Below are 21,849 nucleotides of genomic sequence, written 5' to 3' on the forward strand. Positions count from 1 at the left end.
ATTTCGTGATCTGCATTGTTTTGTTGCCGGGCTCTACTGAATTTAAGGAGAGTGTGTGTGAGACGGTTGGCGATATGAAACATGAACATCATTTCAAGGATATTATGCAGCTTCAAGAAACAGCACTTACACCTTCAGGACGAGACCCTCAGGGTCTTCATCACAGTCCCGGAACGATGACACTCCTGCGTCACGGCTCTCGGATTATAATCTAAGACAAAAAAAAAGACCAAGTGTCTTATTAAAATATGAAATTTGGCCCTTTCTTCATTTTGCCGCTCAAAAGGGTCTTTATTGTGTTCACCTGCGAGGGGCCCGGGGTCCGGGGCCCGAGCTGCCGCCGCTGCTGTTGTACGACAGAGAGAAGAAGCCGCTCCTTAACAAACACAAGGCAAAAAATCAATAGTATCATAACAGCTGATATTTATTATTCATTAATAACGAGTTTATGGGCCCAAACCACCTGCTGAGCTGGAGGGTGAGAGAAACGAAGAAAAAAAACCTGATTAATATTAAAATATACAGATACTGTACGGTAGGTGTGTTTATGATGTAAATTAGCCAACATCCACTTTGAAAGCATTCCAATTCAGAGTCAGTTTTAATATTGAATATCTGCCATATTTGCCACATTAATAGTTTTGTGTTTTCTTGAACAGTAGGTGTCAGTTTGTGCCAGAACACTGTAAAAAAAGAAGATCGGCTTTGTGCAGGTAAATCTTGTATGTTTAAATGCTTGTGAATATTATTTTACCCTGCACACAAAAATCATATTGATTCAATATTTTATTCAGCATGGAACAAATCATTCCAACAATTCTTACACGTGTCTGGTGTTTTAGTTCTTATTTTCTCGACTTAAAGTTGTCGGGTAAAGCATCTTTGAGTTACTCAAGTGCTCATTAAACAACCTGTATTATTATTATTTCATTTTTGTTCGTATTATTACATAGGAATAAACATAATCTTTTAGCTTTTAAAAAGGGTTATTGTTGTTGTAGCAGTGTTGCCCCAGTTGCAGTCCAGGGACCAACTTTGCGTTTGCAAGTTCACTAGGAGACAGAAGTGTCCGCTCAGCTGAACGTGGTTGATAATTAATAAATGAATGGATGAATTTGAAGCAGATGTGAAGTGAGGACATGGTGGGGGAGGGGGGGGGTGGTTCTTTAGAGCAGATATCAAGTTGGATTCACATTTATTTATTTTCCCTGTGTGTATAAGAGGTGTCAAAACATATTGCAAATTCATATCAAGCATATGAATCTCACAAATTCTATAAATCCACAGTTTGCACCTGCTGACGGAGAAAAGAGGAACATGGGGACGGTCGACCTTAGAGGATTTGACTTTAAGTTCACTATATTGACTCATGCTCATGTTTTATAAGATGGTTTCCGTATTCATAGACGATTATGTTTAATTTTGACCGACAAGACAAAAACAAAAACTTTTTTTTTTCTACACCAGATTTATTCATTTTAAAATTCCTGTCAGTGTGGAAATCTCTTTGAATTGAAACTGAATTGTCAGGAATGAATTTCCTATATTCATAGACAACTATGTTTAATTTTGACCATTTTTTTTTAAATTCCTGGCAGCATGGAAAGCACTTTAACTGGGTTTGGTTGCTCAGTTATGGGAAACTGGATTATAACTGACAATTGAGGAATTATGGTCCAAGTGTTTGTCTGTGGATGCATCGTGGTGCATCTGGGGGGGCCATGACCCGAGCGGTTCTAAAAAAAACTTTGCTGAGGCCCTGTAAAGTTGTTGTTTTTTTCCCTCTGTCTCTCTTATAGACTCTCTAATCTTTCCCCTCCGGTTTTTAAACTTGTTTCAGTTGAAGATGAAACCATCGGGGACAGAGGAGGAGCTGATGTAACCAGCGTCCAATTCCTCAAGTTCACTCTCATCACGTATTTTTAAAGATGACAGAGTTTCTTCCTGATCTCCTCTGAAAGTGTTCTAGCGTAGCTCCTCCCTCTGCAGGCTGCAGCAGGTCGTTGGCTTGGTGTGTTGTTGTTGCTGTTGTTGTTTTCTTTCCCTTCCTCGGACAGAGACAGTTTGTCGCTCGTGCCACACTCGTCTCTCTTCGTTTTCGTGCCGCAGCGACGTCGGTCGATGCGAGAGTCACTCGAGTATCACGTCCTCTTCATCACCGCATGGGAAGCAGCTTTCAGGCGGGACCTCCCTTCAACCTCCTTCACCCTCCAGGCTTCTCCCGTTTCAGAGCAGCAGCTGCTCCTCCATCACCTCCACCCGCTCACACACACACACACACACACACACACACACACACACCGACTGTATCCAGGAGACGCGCTGTTGCCGCTCACAGCTCACATTGCACGTGTCCATTAAAATCTATATCTGTCTTTTAAATCTACCCATCAACACCTCCGATGTAAAGCTGAGATGTGCGTTAAGCTGCAGTTTCATTGGCGCAAAAAAGAGCGGATTTACGCACATTACGCGTATAATGTGAAATCAAAAAATCCTGATTTCTGTCTGTTTCGATGTTTTACATATTTTTTATTTTCCAAATCAAAGTCTGTCAGAGGATGAAGTAAAACGTGCACGGTTTATTTCAGCTCCTGTCGCTTTTACACAGACACAATAAAAAGCACACTTTCACAAATGAAATATGTTTCTTTCTTCTTTTTCTTCTTCTCCAAAAATAATAATAATAATAATAATAATAATATAAATAATAATAAGTTATTCTCAGAAGTGGTGGGGAAGAAAAAAAAAGTATAAATAAGGCTGAATATTTTTTCCCTTCATCAGAATATCTACAAAGTGCGCTCCACGAAGGTGTCAGTGATGAAGAATTATTATAACAATATGCAAAAAAAATAATGGGGACACAAAAGCAACAACCTAATAGTAATAATAATAATAATAATAATAATTTGATTGTCAGAGCATCATTGCAGTGAACATACAACAGGTTTACACATCAGTGAGTGTTCTCTAGGCCTAATTCACCGGTGGAAGAGGAACAAAAAGAAAAACACAAACCATCAAAATAAATAAATAAATACATAAATAATAATAATAATAATCCTATACTCCTCTTTTATAGCGCGCGTGTGTGGGGGAGGGTGTGTGTGTGTGTGTGTGTGTGTGTGTTAAAATCACCATGAACGTGCCAACACTTGCGTATAATGAGGTAGACACACAGCTACACGGTGTGAATGTGTGTGTGTTCGTGTGTGTGTGTGTTCGTGCGTGTGTTCCTTCTTCCTCTTCCTCCCCACGAGTTATTTGTGCCTTCATCTTATTTAGGGACCCAGCAACGTGTTTTGTTTGTCCTCTAACCGACCACTTCCCTACGGAAACGAACACGTGTGAGAGAAAAGAGAGAGACAGCGGAACAAACGTCCAATACATTTTCAATGATCATGTCCACACATGGGAGGTGCAACATATTCACAAGTTATATATGTACAATGATAAATATAAAAAACGCTATTCCAACTAAGGAGGATAATCACAATTATCATCCCTCCCCCCCTCATTATTATTATTCTTAATTTACTTTGTACAATAATTGCCATATGAACGAATTGTTCCTCCTCCTCTTTTTCCCTCTTCTCTCTCAGCCCGACATGATCTCAGAGAGTTACCAGCTTTTTTCTTTTTTTTTTAAGAGTCTGGAGTTTTCGGACAGGGGGCTCAAAGTTTTTTTGTCCCGGTCCCGGTGCTCCCGGTGCTCCCGTCTCCACTGTCAGAATTATTTTTTTTTTAAAAAGAAGAAGAAAAAAAAAGGTACACCGTTGGATCCAGTTGTTGTTGTTGTTGTTGTTGTTTTCCGGAAAAGAAAAAGATGAAAAAAAGATTTCCTGTACATGCCGAGTGATGATTGGTCGTCAGGTGTCCCGCATCCAGACCTGTCAGTGTCTCTAAACTACCCAGAGACACGTTGTGTCTTCTTCTTTGCATCTGCTTCAAATAAAAAGTAGAAGATGAAAAGAAACATATAAATATATATATATATATAGATATGGTTGCGGCGTGTGTCGAATACTTTCGGTGAAATCGGTTTCCACAACCACTGGTGCAAAAAAACACACGCCAGTGGAAGCTGCTCCTCAACACTGTAATGACCCTCAACGAGATATTCAGTCCAATATTAGTCAGAACAAATGTATGATAACATAATACTATTTATTCAGCCAATTATAGTGATGCAGCATCTTTACAGGATGGATGCTGTTTTGTTTCAGGGGCTCTCTTTTTTTTTGAAAATAAGGACTTGATGAGAACTTTTATAAAAGGAAATAATATACAGGCTCGATATGAGATTAAAATGTGGATATGTATTTTAAGTGCGCGCCTAAAGGCCCCGGGCCGCGGGTCGGACAGCTCGGGCTCCCGGAACCAAAGGCACCACGGTGCACCTTGTTTCTGACAGTGAGCAGCAGCGGCAGCAGCAGCTTGTCTCTGGTTTGTCTCTTTTTTGTAAACGACCCCTTGTCTCTTTTAGTGCGTCGCCGAAAACTTCATTCGTTTCTGCTTCTGCCGCTGGTTGCAAAACCAAACGCGCACCACGTTCTTTTTCAGGTCCAGCTTCTCGGCGATGGCGGCGATCTTCTCCGACGAGGGCCGCGGCTGCACGGCGAAGTAGGCCTCCAGCGAGCGCTTCTCCGGCGCCGCGATGGACGTGCGTTTCCGCTTCTTGTCGCCGCCGCTGAAGATCTCGGGCTTGGACATCTTCTCCCGCTGCGCGCGCTCCGCCTCCTCCAGCCAGGCCTCCAGGATCGGCTTGAGCGCCACCATGTTGTTGTGCGACAGCGTCAGGGACTCGAACCTGCAGATGGTGCTCTGGCTCAGGCAGCCGACGCCGGGGATCTTGAGGTTGGCCAGCGCCGAGCCCACGTCCGCCTGGGTCACGCCGAGCTTGATCCGCCTCTGTTTGAACCTCTCGGCGAACGACTCCAGCTCCCGCGGATCGGGCTCCGCGTCGCCGCCGGAGCTCCCCAGGGAGCCGTGGGAGCCCAGCCCGTGCGCGTGCATGTTCATGGACTGCGGGTGGTGGTGGTGGTGGTGGTGCTGCATGTGGTTGATGGCCGACATGTGGGCGTGCGCGTTGTGCGAGGCCGTGGAGCAGACGTCCGAGCCGGACATGCCTCCCAGGGAGATGCCCGGCGTCAGGTGGTCGAGCAGGTCGCCGTCCAGACCCTGCGCCGACTGGTGGTGCCCCGGGTGGTGGTGCGAGGTGAGCACCGACGGGTGGTGCAGGTGCGCGGACGACGAGGTCGGCGTGCACGCCATGCTGGTCATGGTGGTCATGGTGTGGTAGGTCGCGTCCGGCTTGAACGGGTGACTCTTCTGGGCCACGATGTCCACGGCGGCCAGAGCCTCCGCGCGCTGCAGCAGCTGCTCGTCGAAGCCGGCGAAGATGTTGCCCTGGAGCTGCGGAGGGGAGCAGGGCGCGAGGCCGGTCAATTACTAACCAGGTAATCATCGCTTTCATTTTCGTTTCTATTATAATCATCGTCAAGTGCAGATTGTTTTATATATTTTAAAAATCCACTTTCCTTCTGTTTATTTGAACCTGGAGACGAGAAGTCCGATTCGAAAATAAAAGAAATCATCACAGTTGAAGTCACTGTTTTTATTTTTACGTGATTCATTTCTCCAAGTTGCTTTATAAGTATATAATTGTTCATAGTGTTCAAAGCTTCATAGTGCAGATTAATATGTGTGGGAATTTACAATGTAGGTTTTATTTTTGGGCAATCGCAATTTTATTTTACGCCAAAAAAAACAACAACCCAAAATTGAAATACATCATAAATTAGTTTTTCCAGTGCAAATTGGACATTAACTGGATCCGTCCGACGCCTTGGAAAAGTGTGTCAGCGAGTGTATTTGGATGGATATTCATTTAAAATTAATATTTACGATCTCCTGAATAATTTCTGCGGACAATGAAATGAAGACGGGCTGTGAGTTTTTTTGAATATGAATGGGACAATATGAGATAACACGCGCTCGGAGAGTCCACGCCGCCGTGGACGTTTTTCCCTGATCTTCCTCTTCATCTCCTCCCTCATCTGTTTCTAACACATGGATTTTTTTTTAAGAGACAAGCTTGAATTTGGTGCGTTTTTTACGCACCGAGTTTTACGCACATGTTGGTGCTCCCTGATCCAACATGTTCAATCCACATTTCCACTTTCTAAACACAGTTTGCTATTCATGTCATGAATCCATGTCACTGTTACACAATACTTTATTTTTCACCAGTGCCAAAAACACATTCTGGTGATTCAAATCATGTGAAATTGACTTAAAAAATATGATTTTTAAAAAAATATTTTTTGGAGATTATTAAACAGAGGCTAAGTTTCACTCTACAATAATAATTTCAGGACATAATTCAACTGATTCCTGATGATGCCTGTGTGCGTAATAAATTAAACCTCACATCTCATCATTTACGAGCCCAAAACAAAAAGTTCATTTTACAACCGCTGTGTAAAATTTCCACTGCATTTTTTTTTTTCCAAAGAAAGTTTTGTTTGTGAATGCAGGAGTCATGTGCATGTGTCATGATGATGTCTTTCTTTGGGACTCACCGACGGTGTGGGCAGACACGCTCTGCGGATGGCCTCCGAGCTGGAGTGCAGCGGCGCGTACTTGGGCTCGTGCAGGATCGGGTGCATGCCGAAAGGCTGCTTGCTGTTCATCGACATCATGATTGCGGAGGTGAGGGAGGGTCGTTGTCCGTCGTCCTCGTTCGGCTCCGTGTTGGCTTTTCTACAAAAAGAAACGCCTCAGGGAGGAAGAAGAAAGGAAGAAGAAGAAGAAGAAGAAAAAAAACTGCCGAGACGCAGAGCGTTCTGGATGAGAAGTCGTTTTTTGGAGAGAATCGTGGTGGTCGGCGGCGGCAGGCGCAGGACAAGGGGAGGGGGGGGAGAAAAAAAAGGAAGTAAAGAGGTGAAACTCCTGAGCTCCCGCGGATCTCCGGTCTCCTCGTCGCCTCGCGAATGACTTTCTATAATCGAGATGCTCCCTCGCCTCCAGCGCCTATATTGGACCACTGCCGCGCAGGCTCCTCCCTCGTCGGCGGACCCTGCCTCCCGTCTGGACGCCTCCGCCAATCACGTACTGAGAAACGCCTGCAGACACGCCCCTCCCCCCGCTGCTGCTCACTGTCAGTAACACTGTCAGGTGCACCGTGTTGCCGTTGGATCCAGGAGCCCGAGCTGTCTGACCGGCACTTGAAATACAAAAGTACATATCTACATTTGAATCTCTTGTCGAGCCTATACATTATTTTACTTTAATGAAAGTTCCCCAATCAATTCATCTTGATTAAATTGATCTGCACCAATGTGTTTCTGGGATACTACGTTTGTCTTGTGCAAATGCTGCTTAATAATTATGAAGAAAACTTGAGTGAAAATCTGAAAATGTTTCTAATGTCACGAAAACCACCGAATGCAAATGTCAGTTATTTTTGGCCTTCAAACACTGTAAAATCAGAGGAATTATTGAACGCCGTATATTAAAATTGATATTTGTGGTCTTGTGGAACCCCTGGCAGGATCACACGCTGAAATATCAACAGATCTTTTACTCTTTTTTTAAAGAAAGTGTTGCTGCAGAGCGCAGACAAGATTATTACAGCAACACTCTACGTCTCCATACTGTACTACACTATGATGATTACAAACGGCGGATGTGATTGGACGAAGACGAGGAAGTGATCAGCTGACGTGTGGCGTTAATTGATTAATTGGTTCCTTCCTCCTCTGTGTGACGTGGAGCAGCTCCTAGGAATCCCTCCGCTCATGTCCTCGATTAACAATGCAACAAATGCTTTGACAAATGCAAACGCTTTTGATTATGAACCTGCTCCCACACACACAGATTATTAATTGATGGCACGTGGTAAGATGCGCAGGAATTCCTCCTGCCTGAACCCCATTCACTTTCTCGGCAATTAATGCATTAATTAATCATGCTTCATTTACTTTGTGGTGTAGTGAGGATGCCCCATCTCTCTCTCGCACGCACGCGCACAAGCACGCACGCACACAGACAGACACACACACACACACACACAATGGAATAATTATCACGATAATCACCTTAAGTCCCCCCTGAGGGGGCCGGGGTCGGAGGGGGTGGATGGAGGGGCCGAGGGGCTCGGGGGTCTCCAGGTTAGATCATTCCTCTTTATTTTTGTGAGACTATGTGCCTGCTGCTGCTACATGTGTAATCATAATAATTGTGATATTGTTTACAAAACACGACAAGAAACTCGTTCAGGATGACATGGTGTCTCTGTACAAACAGACTGACAATAAGTTCCACCTGTAGTCATCCGTGTACAGTAACATGAATATATCATCATATCACTGGGACTGTTTGTACCTGTTTGAACCACGTGACTGTTTCATATTGTCAAATTCAAAACTACAACCCGGTTCAATAGTATATTGTTGATTTGATGATTAGTCAAAGATTCAACTCAGTGATATCTCATGCTACATCAATGTTCAAATCCTGACATGTCAGATCTGAAGCATCATCTCAGATTATTCATTTGTGTGATATTGAGGAAGACCACCAGTGTGGTTTTTAAACTATTAGGGGATCAATGTTTTTCTTTTTTTCCTACATTTTGTCTTTCTTTGCTTATTGTACATTAACATGCATATTTATTTGTACAACAGAATTCTGAATATTGCCACCTAAAAGGAACTTTTATGCTGGAAAATCAGATTAATGCCGTCAATGAATCAAATAGGCTCAAAACACTGAGTGTTGATAAAACAATTTTATTCAATTAGAGAACAAAGCTGAATTAGTGATAAACCTAAGAGTAGGGAAAATGACAATACAGCAAATTAATTGAGAAAATTGTTTAAACGGACTTGATGGAAACAGTTCTTCTTTTCACAGGACACCTTTTATTATTCTATCAGTAATATTACCTGATATCCCGCGTGATCCAGTCTATTCCTCATTTGGTTGCAATGACCCACCTGAAAAAAATTATAATATAATCTGTATGGATCACCAAACTGGACAGCAGCAGGCTAAAAATGACTCAGCAAAAACGTTCTGCTTCTTAGGTTCTTAACAATAGAAAAATAAACATGGCTCTTCATCAGCGGAGGATTATTCCTGTTGAAAGTGATGATTTGGGGAAAAAAAACCCAAGGGATAAAATCTACATGACATTACTCGACATTAACATGTTAAGATGTTTCTTTTGCTACTGCAAGGTTTACCTGACGGTGAAACATCAGACCCATGAAACTCCAGCCTCGACACCACAACTTCACCAACAAACAAAAAAGAGAAGAGCAGCCGTGTCGGTGGCGGACCATTCAGCAGGAAACCTGAGCGAGGGCCATTGTCCTGCTGGAGCCTCGGCCCCTCCAGAGGGTCCCCGGCACCAGCTCATCAAATATACATCAGCCGCCGCTGCTGGGACGCTGGCGGGTGGGACGCTCCTCTGGGAAGGCGACACCGAACGGACTGAACGGGGAGGGAGTCGAGAAAAGGATGAATGAGGGCGGAGGCGAAGTTCAGGGGAAAAAGAGATTAGAGCGAAAGAAGAGCAGTCGGAGTTAAGAGGAAGTGCATTTTCCTCAGTTTAAACTTTAAACTCATCAACTTGTTGCGACAAAGTAAATCAGATTAATGGTTTATCAACTCGAAACTTTCACTTCTTCTCTTTGCTTAGTTTTCTGCTTATTAGTATTATGAACATCATAACATGTCAGTATTGTGATTGTTAATGTAAGAATCAGTTCGATAGAGCTTAAAACAACAACTGTTCTCGCTCTCTCCTCTTTCCATCCTTCTCTTTCCCTCATCTCCCTCCCCAACCGGTCGAGGTTTCTTCCTGTTGAAAGGGAGTTTGTGATGCTCGTTGTGGGAACTGTTGGGTTTCCCTGCAAGACAGAAAGGTTTCAGAAATGAAATGGCCCTCACGGTGAGGACGCCTTCCTTGAATCCTATAAAATTAAATCAGGCGTGAAACACAAACCTGTGATGAACTCTCCTTCAAAGTCTCCCTCTCTTTTTCCGTCTTTGCCCTTCAGGTGCAACTGTTTGGAGCATCGTGTCCTATGTATGGAAGCAAAAGCATTTGCAAAATTCAGGAATTCAAGTTTAACTTTATTGGTCACCTGCTTATTCTGTGCTGTCACTACTTGAGATCAGATCTTGAAGAAAAAAGGGAAATACATACGCAGTCTATTTTTTATCTCACAAAATTTGCAACAAAACACTTAAATGAGGATGGAAGAAAAAACTTAATAGACATGTTACATGACACCGTTGTTTATTAACTTTCTATGTAATGTAAATTTAGCCATCAGAATCTTTTTATGTTGCTCGTATTTGGAACTACAATCCAACCGCTGTTGGCCTTGTTGTCTTGCCCAATGTGTTTGTTTGTATGTGCCAAACAAAACACTCTTGTGTTTGTAGCCTATGTCCAACAATGCGTGTGATCACAAACCAGGATGGACTCTGAGGGATCGGGACGTCCGGCGGAGCTTTCAGTGAACACAACATGGCCGCCAACACGTGTTCTGCCACGTTTAGCAAATGGACACTGAAGTGCAGCCTTCCTCCGACATCACCACAGTCTGAACGCTCACACACACACTCACTCACCTCCTAACGTCGCTCCCTTCTCCTGCCCCTCGCCGCCGCCGCCTCCCCTCCTTCCTCCTCTCTCTGCCTCTTCCAGCTCTGAATTATTGATAGTGAGTAAAATCTGACGTTGTAAACTTTGCGACCATTCACCAAATCGGCCTCAGCTTCTCACCGAGGGGGCCCCGCCGATGGGTAGGCAGTGTCTAACCGCACACTTTTAATGTAATTGCCTGTAGGGTTCCTTGTAAATATTTCATCGTCTGCCAGTACAAATTAAAGACACGAGGCTTGAAGAAAAAACGTTAGTTGGTTTGCTCCGGGAAAGATCCTCAGCACTTTACCTGCGCCTGCAGGTTTGGAAAGAGTGGATTTTGCCACTCGCCTTCCTCAGAGGAACCAGACTGAGCGACTGTGGTCGACGGTCCTTCTGCTCGACTTGGCCTTGAGGGACGAGAACATAAGACTCTAAAGTCATCAATGTATGTATCCACCAGTGGATCTTCACGACGACTTGCGTAACCTAAAGAGTGGAGATGCTCCAAAGCTCAATGATGATTAAATTATAGTTTTGTTAGCATTGAGTGTTAGCCTGGCCCATGCTAACACTCGTCGACTGCCTCAAGTCACACAGCTGATGATTTCTCATAACTTGTATGAATTCATCGCCCAAGACGTAATCTGGTCCTTTCCCTGAAATTTTAAATGAAAGAAACTTTAAATGCTCCCTCCTTATGTACACACATATTTTAATGACAACATAAAGACTTGTGTACTGGTATTAACAGTATTAGAAATAGTAGTTTCACGATGGTTCAGTTTGTCAAATTATTTCACTATAATCTTTTGCAGGTTATGTTTTTCAGCAGCTCGCAGCGTTTTGCAAAGTTGTCCAACAGATCTACAGTCTGGATTTGGTAAAAAATATGATGTTTAACCACATTTCTTTTGGGAAAAAAATTAAATAAAAGTGGGTACCTGCACAGGCAAACACCTTGCTGAGCAGTAAGTCAACCAGGAAAGAGCCGCTCGCTTCTTAAGTTAGCTCTTCATTGGCAACAGCTGCCAAATCCTCATTGGTTGCATTCATGGTTGCAAGGGGGGAATACATTTATTAAATTTTAACTACTAAATCGGTGGATTATCACGTTATGCAATTTCTCCGAATTTCACTACGAGATGCTCTAAATCAGAAATGTGTCCTTTGTGTGTGACTGTGGCTTCAGCAGCAACTTCCTGTGTGTACGAAGCTGGAGTCTGGTTCTCAGGGATCGTGAGGCCACAGCAGGACGTCGAGCTTCAAGAGATTCTTTTTTTTGCAGGAGGATGTCGTCACGCTATAGGTTTTGTGGCGAGGCAGCTGGGTGAGAGAGAAAGAGAGAGAGAGAGAGAGAGAGAGAGAAAGTAAAATATGCATGAAGGTGGTACCGTACACCGAGCGGCCTGGACGGATGTTACAGTATTGGTGCTGCTTGAGCGCAGTGGCCGTGTTGTAAAATGGCTGGGGAGCACTGAAGTGGGTTCATATCCATTAACGCACAAGTCGTTCTCTTCCATTGTTATTTAGGGTTTTGGTGAAAAGAAAATGATCCGTATGGTTTGTTATTGAAGATCTAGTAATGTGGTAGTTTGTCTTTGAGCTTTAATGTACGACGACACAGTTGAACAGTCGTACGGTATCTGGAAAAACAAAACGATGAACAGAAATGAGTCACGTCACTGCAAATGCTGGTTGATGACTGTAGCACAAACATATTAATAACTATAAAATTACTATCACTTTGGCATAGGCTTGTTACATGTGAGCATATGCTGCCTACCATGTGGTGTCGAAATTATGGTAAATAGGACTTGCCAACTTGGAAATTGCACATGAACGCCCCCTCAGGTCGTAATTATGAGCAGGGAAACTCGAGAGATCATTTTGATACAGGAGTTCCCGAGTTGGGCTGACCAGAACCTTTCAACATGGCGGAGAAGATGATAAAATTCAGCAATGGATGGTGCAGTGCGTACAGTGCAACAAGTATTAGCTGTTGCTTGTGTCCATCATTTATAATCTGTAATCCATGTACACTTCACTTGATATAGACCAATGCCATTTATCTTTCTATCCATAACAGATGGACTAATAGTCTAGTATTTTTTTTTAATTCGTTCCGACAACGACAGAGCACTTGAACATGACATTGGCGTAATTCCGACTTCACAAGTGGGAAGTACAGGATCTTCCGACTACCACTTGAAGGCAGCATTGGACATGCTAGCATTAGCGATTGCGCGCTAGCATTAGCGACCGCGCGCTAGCATTAGCGGTTAGCATAGTGCCATCATCATTTATGTGGTAGCAGTGACAATAACTCAACAAAACTGAAACTGGACATTTAAACATCCCAGTATGGTGTGTGTGTGGTGGTACAGGCTACGCAAAAAGAATGAAGGTGAAAGTAACAAAGTGTGTATTTTAACACACTTACCTGTGCTCATTCCCTCGTGCTGCTAAGTCACCGGCAGTGTACGTGAAGGACCCCCGGCGGCCATTTTAGCTGTCCTCCCGATTGCCTGGCCAAAAAATTCCAGTCTGTGCCCATGTGCAGTGGTGCCACCTGTAATATACGTCGTGACTCAATGACACACGTGGTGAACTACTTATTCTGCTGCTTGATATACAACCCTGGCAACGACAATACCACTCAGCACAAGATACAATAATATCAAGACTAAGGTTTAGACACACTGGACTATAAACAGTACATTGTTCAAAATAGGTAAACATCATACAGGTAAATGCCAAGAACCTTGGCAAAGAAGACAAAACCTCAGAAAGAAAAAAAAAGTACAGTTTAATCTAGTAGATATTCTACAGAAGAACACAGATGAGTGTTATCAAGTCATATTTCAGTATCTTAGACAAACACTTGTAATTGAGAAGATATAAGTTTTTTTGTTGTGTTTTTGTTTTGTTTGATTATTATTAATTTTGTTTGTTTTGTTTGGTTATTCTTAGTGTACATAGTAAATAATAGCGATGCTGAGCCACACTCCAGACCAGTTGGTGGCGGTAATGCACCAATTTGTTGTTTGCCAACCGCCAAAAGAAGGAACAGTACAGTAAAGGAGGGACAGTACAGTAGAGTCGTATATTACAGAATAATAATGTGAAACCAGCTGTTGTTCTGTTTTTATAGTTTAGTTTCAATAGTTCTAGAAGAAAGTTCAAAATACTTGCCACTAGGGGGCAGTGGTCTCTTTAAGAGACACAGGAAGTGGCAACAGGCAGCCATGTTGGTAGGATCCATAGGAGGCATTTAACAAACAGAACAGCCATTGTACAACTCTGTCTGTTTACATCAGCAAACATCGGAATTGTGCTAGACGGAGCGTCGTCGGTATGTATTATCATTTCATACCCTATATGTTCGATTGCAGATCATTATTTGTCCGTAAAAAGGTTGTTTGTGTAGTTTGAGGAAAAATGTCGATCAGCAATACTCAGTGGATTTCGTGATGTAAAATGGCCACCAAGCTAGTCTCTATTGATTCATTTATAACATATGCTATGCTTACAGTCACTCAGTACAGTCACATGAGTTTATAGTACAGTAAAAGACTGATGACATGTTAAAAAAATATGAATGTTATGGGTCACTTGATTGACAGTTTAAAAACAATAAATATGTGACGGGTAAACAATAAATACACAATACATTTGTAAACATGAGTCATTTAAACCATGGTGAAAATATGTGCGGCGTATGTTTACCAGAGATGATCAACCTCAATAAATCTGTGGATGAACTGTCTGCAGAGTTTTGATGAGAAGAAGGCGTTTAACTACAATATATTCAGGACATATATTGAGGCTGGCACAGCTGTAGTGTAAAGTGCATCTTGCTGTCACCAAGACTAGAAAAGAGCTGTAGAAACGCAGCCCATTCATCATTATTCAAATTCTATCACCGGAGGTCAAATTTGGGCGTTGGCAGCAAAAAGTTATTCAGCGTCTGTGAAGATTTTCCGTCACCCAGGTCATAAATCGAGAGATGACACTTCTTCAAGTATCTACGGCCAAGTGCCGTCGTTCTCAAATCCTATTTCCTTGGAAAATTTATTCTGTGGTTATCGACTCTAGTTGACTCTTTTTTAGGTGGAGAACTCCTCTTGTGTCTCCCACTGTGGATTGTTGAGGAAGATGAGGGGTTCATAAGGATTAACACTTACTTGTGTTATTGTCTGGAAACATCTTCAGCTTCATCCAACGTCCTATATCTAACCAGTTTTATTTCGGTGGTCTCACATAATGTTCTCCAGCGTTTAGGTTCTGGGCTCCAACCTGTAACTGACAGCGTTTGGTTCGCGTGATTTATGATTTCCAGCATTTTAAGATCTCGGGTTTATTAGCACAGTATGATTTTTACGGCTGTGTTAATCATCACGGTGGATTATATAGCTTTTCTTACTCTGCCCTTTTTTATTTTCTCTCACAGAGTTATTTCTTATTCAGGGTTTCTGCATTTTTCATGGTTACACGTTTCATTATCGCCACCTCTTCATGTATGTCTCTCTCTCTCGCTTATCTCCTCTTCTTCTAATCCGCTGTTGAGTCGGTTCGTGTGCTGTAATTGGCTCGTTGATGGTGGAGGGAGAAAAAACGAGCCTAAGAAGAGAAAAGGTGGAGAGAAATCAGCACGCAAGAAGTAAAGGGAGAGGGTACGACGAGAGAGCGAGAGAAAGACAGACAGTAAATGAGACAGAGAAAAGAGAGAAGACATATTTTGGATCAATAGATTAACTGAGTGCTCATGTATTATGCATCCGAGCCCTGCAGCACTTGCACATAAAGGGAATGTTGGGCAGGATTGGCGTGTAAAAGCTTTATAACCGCGGGCCTGTTTACTCTGAGGGTACAAGGGGACCGCTGTCGTGCCGAACCGAACCGAGCAAGGTCGAGACGAGATGAGACGAGGTCGGCCTGGAAATAATCCTGCATGTGAATCGTGTCCCCGCTTGATGATCTGCGCGAGGCAACAACACCGTGCTCAAAGTTGGCTGGTACATTGCTCTCTTTGGTTCACCTTCACCGTTTGTGCTCAGTTCTCACAAGCTGCCTGGACGATTAAAAAAGACCCCCCCCCCCATAAACTGTGCTACCCAGAATGCAATACTATATGTGACCACCATGGCTCACCTGTTGCCACTCTCTCTGTCTCTCTCTTTCCTGCTTTTCGCAGTCTGCGACTCGTCCATGAGTCGTGTTTCCGACTCTGGACACAGAGCATCGCTGATGCAGAGGTCACAGTTAGACTCTGAATCATGTGGTGTTGAGGTGTGCATTTCAAAAGTGATCAGAAATCTAAACTAATCCAATCCCACGTCTGCAGTTTGGTACAATATCATGTCGATATTTATATTTGTAAATTCGCAGGTGGGTTGAAAGTCAGTTTTGGTCACTGTCAGCTCGAGGGATCTCCAAAAGAGAAACTGAAATCTTTTTCCTTCTCCCTCCATGATTCAGGTTTTCCTTTACCTGATGTGAACGGTCACTCTGCACCAAACCGACGTCCTGCTGGAGTTTCTCTTCACGTCTCAGACATGACGAAGAGCTCAATTTTCAAAAGTCAGCGTCCTCTCAGCCGCGGTGAACTCTGGCTCCTCACTGCGACGTCACCCCGGCTGCTTTTCCTCTCTCCTGAGTTCAGCGTTTCTCGACAGCGGCGTCCCGACACGCCGCGGAGGGCCAGGCATCAAACAGCCCTCAGCCCCTCCGAGTGTTTCCCCCGGAGTCATTTCCATACAAGACAAAGCCCTCGGCTCCCCTCTCCTCTGTACTACAAGAATAGAGAGCAGTCGAACAAAGGGGAAAACAAGTAAACAAACAAAATGATGTATGAATGTCACCGCGATAAGAAGGAGTAGTGCATGTATGTAAATTAAAATGAATCCCTCTTTTTCCCCCCACTTATGTCTCTGGTGTTCGGGACTGGAGGGAGCAGCGGGACAAGAGACGGTGAGAATAAATGCGTCAAAGTTATTTGAAGAAGCTGCGCGGAGGCTTCGCATCGGCTCGGCTCCCAAATGAAGCCGTGGCACATGATGTGATGACGATTGTTGTTAAAAAGAGAAAAGCCAAGCCCGCGTGATTATAAACTGACTCCTCACTTGATTTTTGACATCAGCAAACATTTTCCTGAGGAGTCTTTTGTTCAATCGCTTGTTTCGAGTCTTCCTCAATCCAGCTTGATGTTCGTTTTGTAGAAAACGGTCTCATTTAGAGTAAAATAGACGGGAAAGCACCGTATCCATTGGGGCGTGTGATTGACAGCTCGCCCGTCCAATAGGTGCGTGGTTGCAGGTGTAGGTGGGCGAGAAGCGGACGATCCCCCTGTCAGGCCACACCCCCTGGTCCCACGTCCGGTTGCAGAAGAGCCAACATGGCGCTGGTCAACACGCAGAACTCGATGCTTCAAAACGGCAGCTCACAGGCCAAACAGGCGACGTCACGGTGGGTTTCCACTTGGCTCCCGCTTCACCTGACTCTGTCTTCGGGGAGTGGAGACGATAGGAGGAGGGTCACGTTCAGTCTGTGTGCAGCTGAAAACTGATGACTTATATCATAACCCACCAACCTGGCATCGTTTGACTACTGCGACATGAAACCCGATGAATGAATGAATGAATGAAGGAGTGAATGAATGAATGAAGGAGTGAAGGAGTGAATGAATATACTGTAGCGTGTTGTAAGAGGAGGTATTCAGGTCTCACACATACGCCACAGGGCTCCAGCTGGTGTGGGACGGTGGGGGTCTTTGTGTCCCATATAACCCAGAACTTCTTGTACCCCCTCCCTCACCTCACTATCCACACTCACACACACACACACACATACACACACAAAACCCCCCAACACCCCCTTTCCCCTTGACTCCCCCGTCCCCGACTAACAGGATTAGGGGACGGAAGGTGCTCGCTCAGCAGACCTCGGGACGTATATATGCCAGAGACAGCCAGCTATGGAGGGTGTGTGTGTGTGCGTGTGTGTGTGTGCGTGTGTGCGTGTGAGACGGCGGATTAGTGGGAAAGTGTATGTAGCTCTCAGGGACCCCAGAAGCTTTGAGACCGAGGCCCCAAGGGACAAGAGTCACGACTGGGAGTCTGTGTGTTTTTGTGTTGCACCATGTGTCTAAGCATGTGTGTGTGCGCGCTCTGTGTGTGTGTGTGTGCGCGTGCATATTTGTCGAATGAGCAGTGATTGTTTTGCCCATTTGATCATCTGACACGCGTTGTTTTTTTTTCTCCAAACTGTTTTTATTTGTAAAAACCGTGAAATATTTTTAGTCGTAGAAATGAAATCCTCCCACATACACAAACAGAAAAACCGAGCAAATTTCTATAAAGAAAATGAAATTGACATGAACTCAAAACTACTACTAACTACTTTACGGATTTGAAGTAGATCAAATATTTAAGACGGCGACAGAACAGTTGAATATAAATTATTTTGAGGTAAATGTCGAAATGAGGATCATTTAGGTCTATGAGACCAAAAAAATGTGATCAAAAAAATGTGATCATGTGACATATATAACACGCAGACCTGCAGTACTCTCTAAGCTCTAATTGAGATCAGAGGCGAACAAAGTTTGCGTTGGGACTGAACCAGAATAAAATAAGTTCAACTAAATCAACAACTTAATTTGGATTACAGTTATAGCATTACAAATTCTTTAGATTCAATTCTCCATTGGTACAAATATTTGAAAATGAATCAACCCCTCTAGAAGACAATAAACAGCTAAATGAGCATGACACCAGCAGCCAGTTTGGCAACAAAAGAACTCAAAGGACATTGAGAAACTTTCAGAAAAATGTCAGAAACCCACTAAAGGACTTGACCCATCATGGCCAGATTGAGGCACAATTCGAATGTGGCTGTGTGCAAGAATACGGAGTTACGCATAAAGGATTAGAAACCAAAAGATAAAGGTAAAAAAAACGTCAAAGAAAGAGAGAGCTGGAACTAGAAATAATAAAGCTGTTCAAAATTGAAGGTCATCGCTATACAGAAAGAATTTGAGAGACGGCCTCGCCGAACTAAGAGTTGAGAAAAGTTAAGCTTCATGGAGATTTTGATGTTTTAATGATCTCAGATAAAAACCTAACGTACATCCACCAGATGGAGATACTGATCCTGGCCCATTTCCAATTCTGATTAAAGGAACTCGAGGGGCTTCACATACCTTGGAAAACTCTCGACCTTGTGGGGCCGACCTGTCGACTCCCTGACATTCATACGGGGGCCGGCGAATGGATACAAACCTTTTCAAGAGGAGACAATTGGCAGACGTTCCATCCATCGTCTATCGTTTTATCCATTTAAGGGGGGGGCTGGAGCCAATCCCAGCTGACATTGGGCGAGAGGCGGGGTTCACCCTGGACAGGTCTCCATCCTATCACAGGGCCACATACAGAGACGAACAACCATTCACTCTCACATTCACACCTACGGTCAATTTAGAGTCTCCAATGAACCTGACCCCATTCTGCATGTGTGTGGACTGTGGGAGGAAGACGGAGAACCTGGAGAGAACCCACACACACACACGGGGAGAACATGCAAACTCCAAGGTTCGAATCCCGGTGGTTGATATAAATAGGATTGAAGCATATTGGACATGGCGCATACTGTGCAAGGAATACATGGTGCACACCATATGGGACGCAGGGCAGACGAAGGGGAAAGAAAAGACATGGCAGACATTAAATATTGTAATCTGACGTCGATATATTTCGGCTCCTGAAAATTTCATTTGGCTCCTAAATGCTTTGGTCTAGGAGCCGATGGTCCGGAGCCCTGCGGCATGGAACCGCCCGGGCCACTGCACCAACGGAACAAAAACCACCCAGGGCGCACTAAGCCGGAGAAAAACATGACTAACCAACCAAGTCATGGACTGAAACTAAGGAGCGTTCTGATGTGGATGCTGCCCGGAAACGTGGAGCAGGAAAGACCAACGTTAATGGAACGTGTGAGGAAGCCAAAAGAAACTGAAGCGTCCCGACACTGCCTCAGCCTCCGGGAGAGGAGCCGTGAAAAAGATGAGCATGATGCAACTGAACACATCCCGTCCCACGTTTACCTTCAAACGTGCGTTCACTTTTTCTAATCAGCTGCACGCTAATGCACATAAAAAGAGAGATAATATCAATTCTATCCATTATAACCAGCACAGAGTCGGTAGCTACACGAATGAGATCATTAAGATGTTAGATGAACCGATGCGTGAAATAAGTAGAAGGACGTGGCGAGACGGACAAGCGTTGGGTTTGAATATGTTTGACAAAAGCGAAACATGTCGAGGTTCTGAATGATGCTGCTGCATATATGCGTTGTCAATAACACTGCACACGGTGAAACGTTTTCTGCTGTTGTGATTTAGATCCAGGAATTGAGACAGGAGCTCAAGGGGAACGCTGGCAGGGATGCGAGATCATGGGATTGGCTGCGTATTTTAGGGAGGATAGGAATCAGGGCGTCCATATTTGTAATTGTACATTTTCCATTTTGTATTTTTGCATCGATATTAATATGACTCGGGTGATGGAGTAAAGGGGCAGGACAATAAAAAGAAACACAAATCTGTTTCAAAGCAATGACGGAGCGGAGGACTCATGTTTGGATATCACCATATGTCAGACGTTGAAGTTTTACGCAACTGATGTGTCCACATTTTATATACATTTAAAGGTTCAGTTCACAAACTCATTTTAGTTTTGAAGTTTTACTCATCATATACGTTTTAGGGTTTGAGCTTAAATTCAACTCACCAGTGTTGTTTCAGTCGTGTATTCCGTTTTTAATGGTCACGGTACATATTGGAAATGTTCGTGTATGGTGACGACCGTGGTGATAATCGATTTTGGTATTCTGACCTGGGAATCCTGCAGAGATCGAAAAAGACCCCGTTGAAACTCTTCGACTCTACTTACTAATACCACATGCCACAACAACACTGGACGGTTCAGAGCAATCAAGTCAGCTGTCAACCACTGTTGGAGAAAAAAAAAAAACCCAGCACAAGTGATGAAAGATTATTTTTCCTTTTTTTTTTTTTACTTGTTCAAGCAAAAGACCAAAGGCCGACGGTCTGAGCCACACAGCCGGAGACAAGTTGTAAAAGCTTCGGGTGAAAGGACGTTGAAGTGCAGAAGACGTGTGCAACTTGATTCTTCAATGAAAAAATGCTTTACATCTATTACTTATTGAACGTATTGAATTTTAGACAAGATAGACATTTCTCAAGATGTTTTTTTTTTTTTTTCGGAGGCGGGAACTCCAAAAAAAAGTTTGTCTTTCCACACACGCAGCAGGAGACGGTCCCGAGTCCGGCTTCAAAACATTTCCGGAATATTCAGTGGCGCTGCGTAAAGCGGAGTTTTCATCATTGGCCGTGTGTCATCAAGGCGGCCGCTCGCTCGCTCGCTCGCTCTCTCTCTCTCTCTCTCTCTCTCTCTCTCTCTCTCTCTCTCTCTCTCTCTCTCTCTCTCTCTCTCTCGCGCCGTTGAATTTTCCACAGATTTCCCGGCTGAACTCTCACGTGGGCTCACAAGGACATTTGCCTGAAACGTTGCTATTGGTTACGAAAGATAACATTAGTTGCGGACACTGGCCCCCAAATCTCCCCTGGAACAAGATCTGGGTTCCACAGGATCGTACACGTCTTGGCAAGTGATGAAGTAAATGAACTTGTTATTTCGTAGAAGAGAGACAGAACCGGTTCTTCCCCAGCTCCTGGCTGGAACCCCCCCAGGGTTCTGGAGCGAGGCCTACCTGGCGGCGCAGGGAGCATCGGGAGGGGCCGGCGCTCTCATTACAGCCACACTGAAATAATTATGAACGGCGCGCCGAGACCTCATCACAGCAATATCTATTGTATTATTTATTCAGCCGGTCCCCGCGGTTCAGGGGGAGAGAACACATATAAACTTGCAGCCGCGCTCCGCTCCTCCTCACTCGAGCGGCTGTTTGCTGCTCAAAGCAGAGGCACCTGCTCGCTCGCCTCCTCTTTCTTTCATTCCCCCTTTCTCTCTCATTATTTCTCCTTTGTTGTTTTCTTCTTTGCCGAGACGGGAGCGTCCAGCGGAGCCCCGGGGCCCCGACGCGGCCCGGCCTGCCAGCGGTGGACGCGCTACACATTCCTTGCCCCTCGTCTTTATTTT

At 44.1% G+C, this 21,849-nt stretch overlaps 1 protein-coding gene and 2 long non-coding RNA genes across 5 annotated transcripts; 1 reads left to right on the forward strand and 2 right to left on the reverse strand.

Moving 5' to 3' along the window:
- Window positions 1-2,567: 2,567 nt before the first annotated feature.
- Window positions 2,568-7,347, reverse strand: pou4f4 (POU class 4 homeobox 4). The gene is made up of 2 exons (XM_035627200.2): window positions 6,588-7,347; window positions 2,568-5,418 (listed from the first exon to the last, which is right to left on the reverse strand). Exons 1-2 carry the CDS (start codon window positions 6,705-6,707, stop codon window positions 4,486-4,488), a joined length of 1,053 nt encoding a protein of 350 aa, XP_035483093.2. The 5' UTR covers window positions 6,708-7,347; the 3' UTR covers window positions 2,568-4,485.
- Window positions 7,348-8,782: 1,435 nt separating this feature from the next.
- Window positions 8,783-13,258, reverse strand: LOC118301516. Of its 3 annotated transcripts, none has more exons than XR_004790322.2 (5): window positions 13,110-13,258; window positions 10,019-11,992; window positions 9,255-9,923; window positions 8,955-9,005; window positions 8,783-8,836 (listed from the first exon to the last, which is right to left on the reverse strand). It is a non-coding gene; the product is annotated as an uncharacterized LOC118301516 (long non-coding RNA). The 3 variants fall into 3 exon arrangements; XR_004790323.2 differs by lacking the exon at window positions 8,783-8,836 and having other exon boundaries at window positions 8,843-9,005; window positions 10,019-11,325; window positions 11,611-11,992; XR_004790321.2 differs by lacking the exon at window positions 8,783-8,836 and having other exon boundaries at window positions 8,843-9,005.
- A 651-nt stretch (window positions 13,259-13,909) lies between these two features.
- LOC118301599 lies at window positions 13,910-19,057 on the forward strand. Its single transcript, XR_007030335.1, has 3 exons — window positions 13,910-14,021; window positions 16,148-16,639; window positions 16,971-19,057. It is a non-coding gene; the product is annotated as an uncharacterized LOC118301599 (long non-coding RNA).
- The last annotated feature ends 2,792 nt before the right edge of the window (window positions 19,058-21,849 follow it).

The sequence above is a fragment of the Scophthalmus maximus genome, chromosome 2 (genome assembly GCF_022379125.1).
Source record: "Scophthalmus maximus strain ysfricsl-2021 chromosome 2, ASM2237912v1, whole genome shotgun sequence".
NCBI lineage: Eukaryota > Metazoa > Chordata > Actinopteri > Pleuronectiformes > Scophthalmidae > Scophthalmus > Scophthalmus maximus.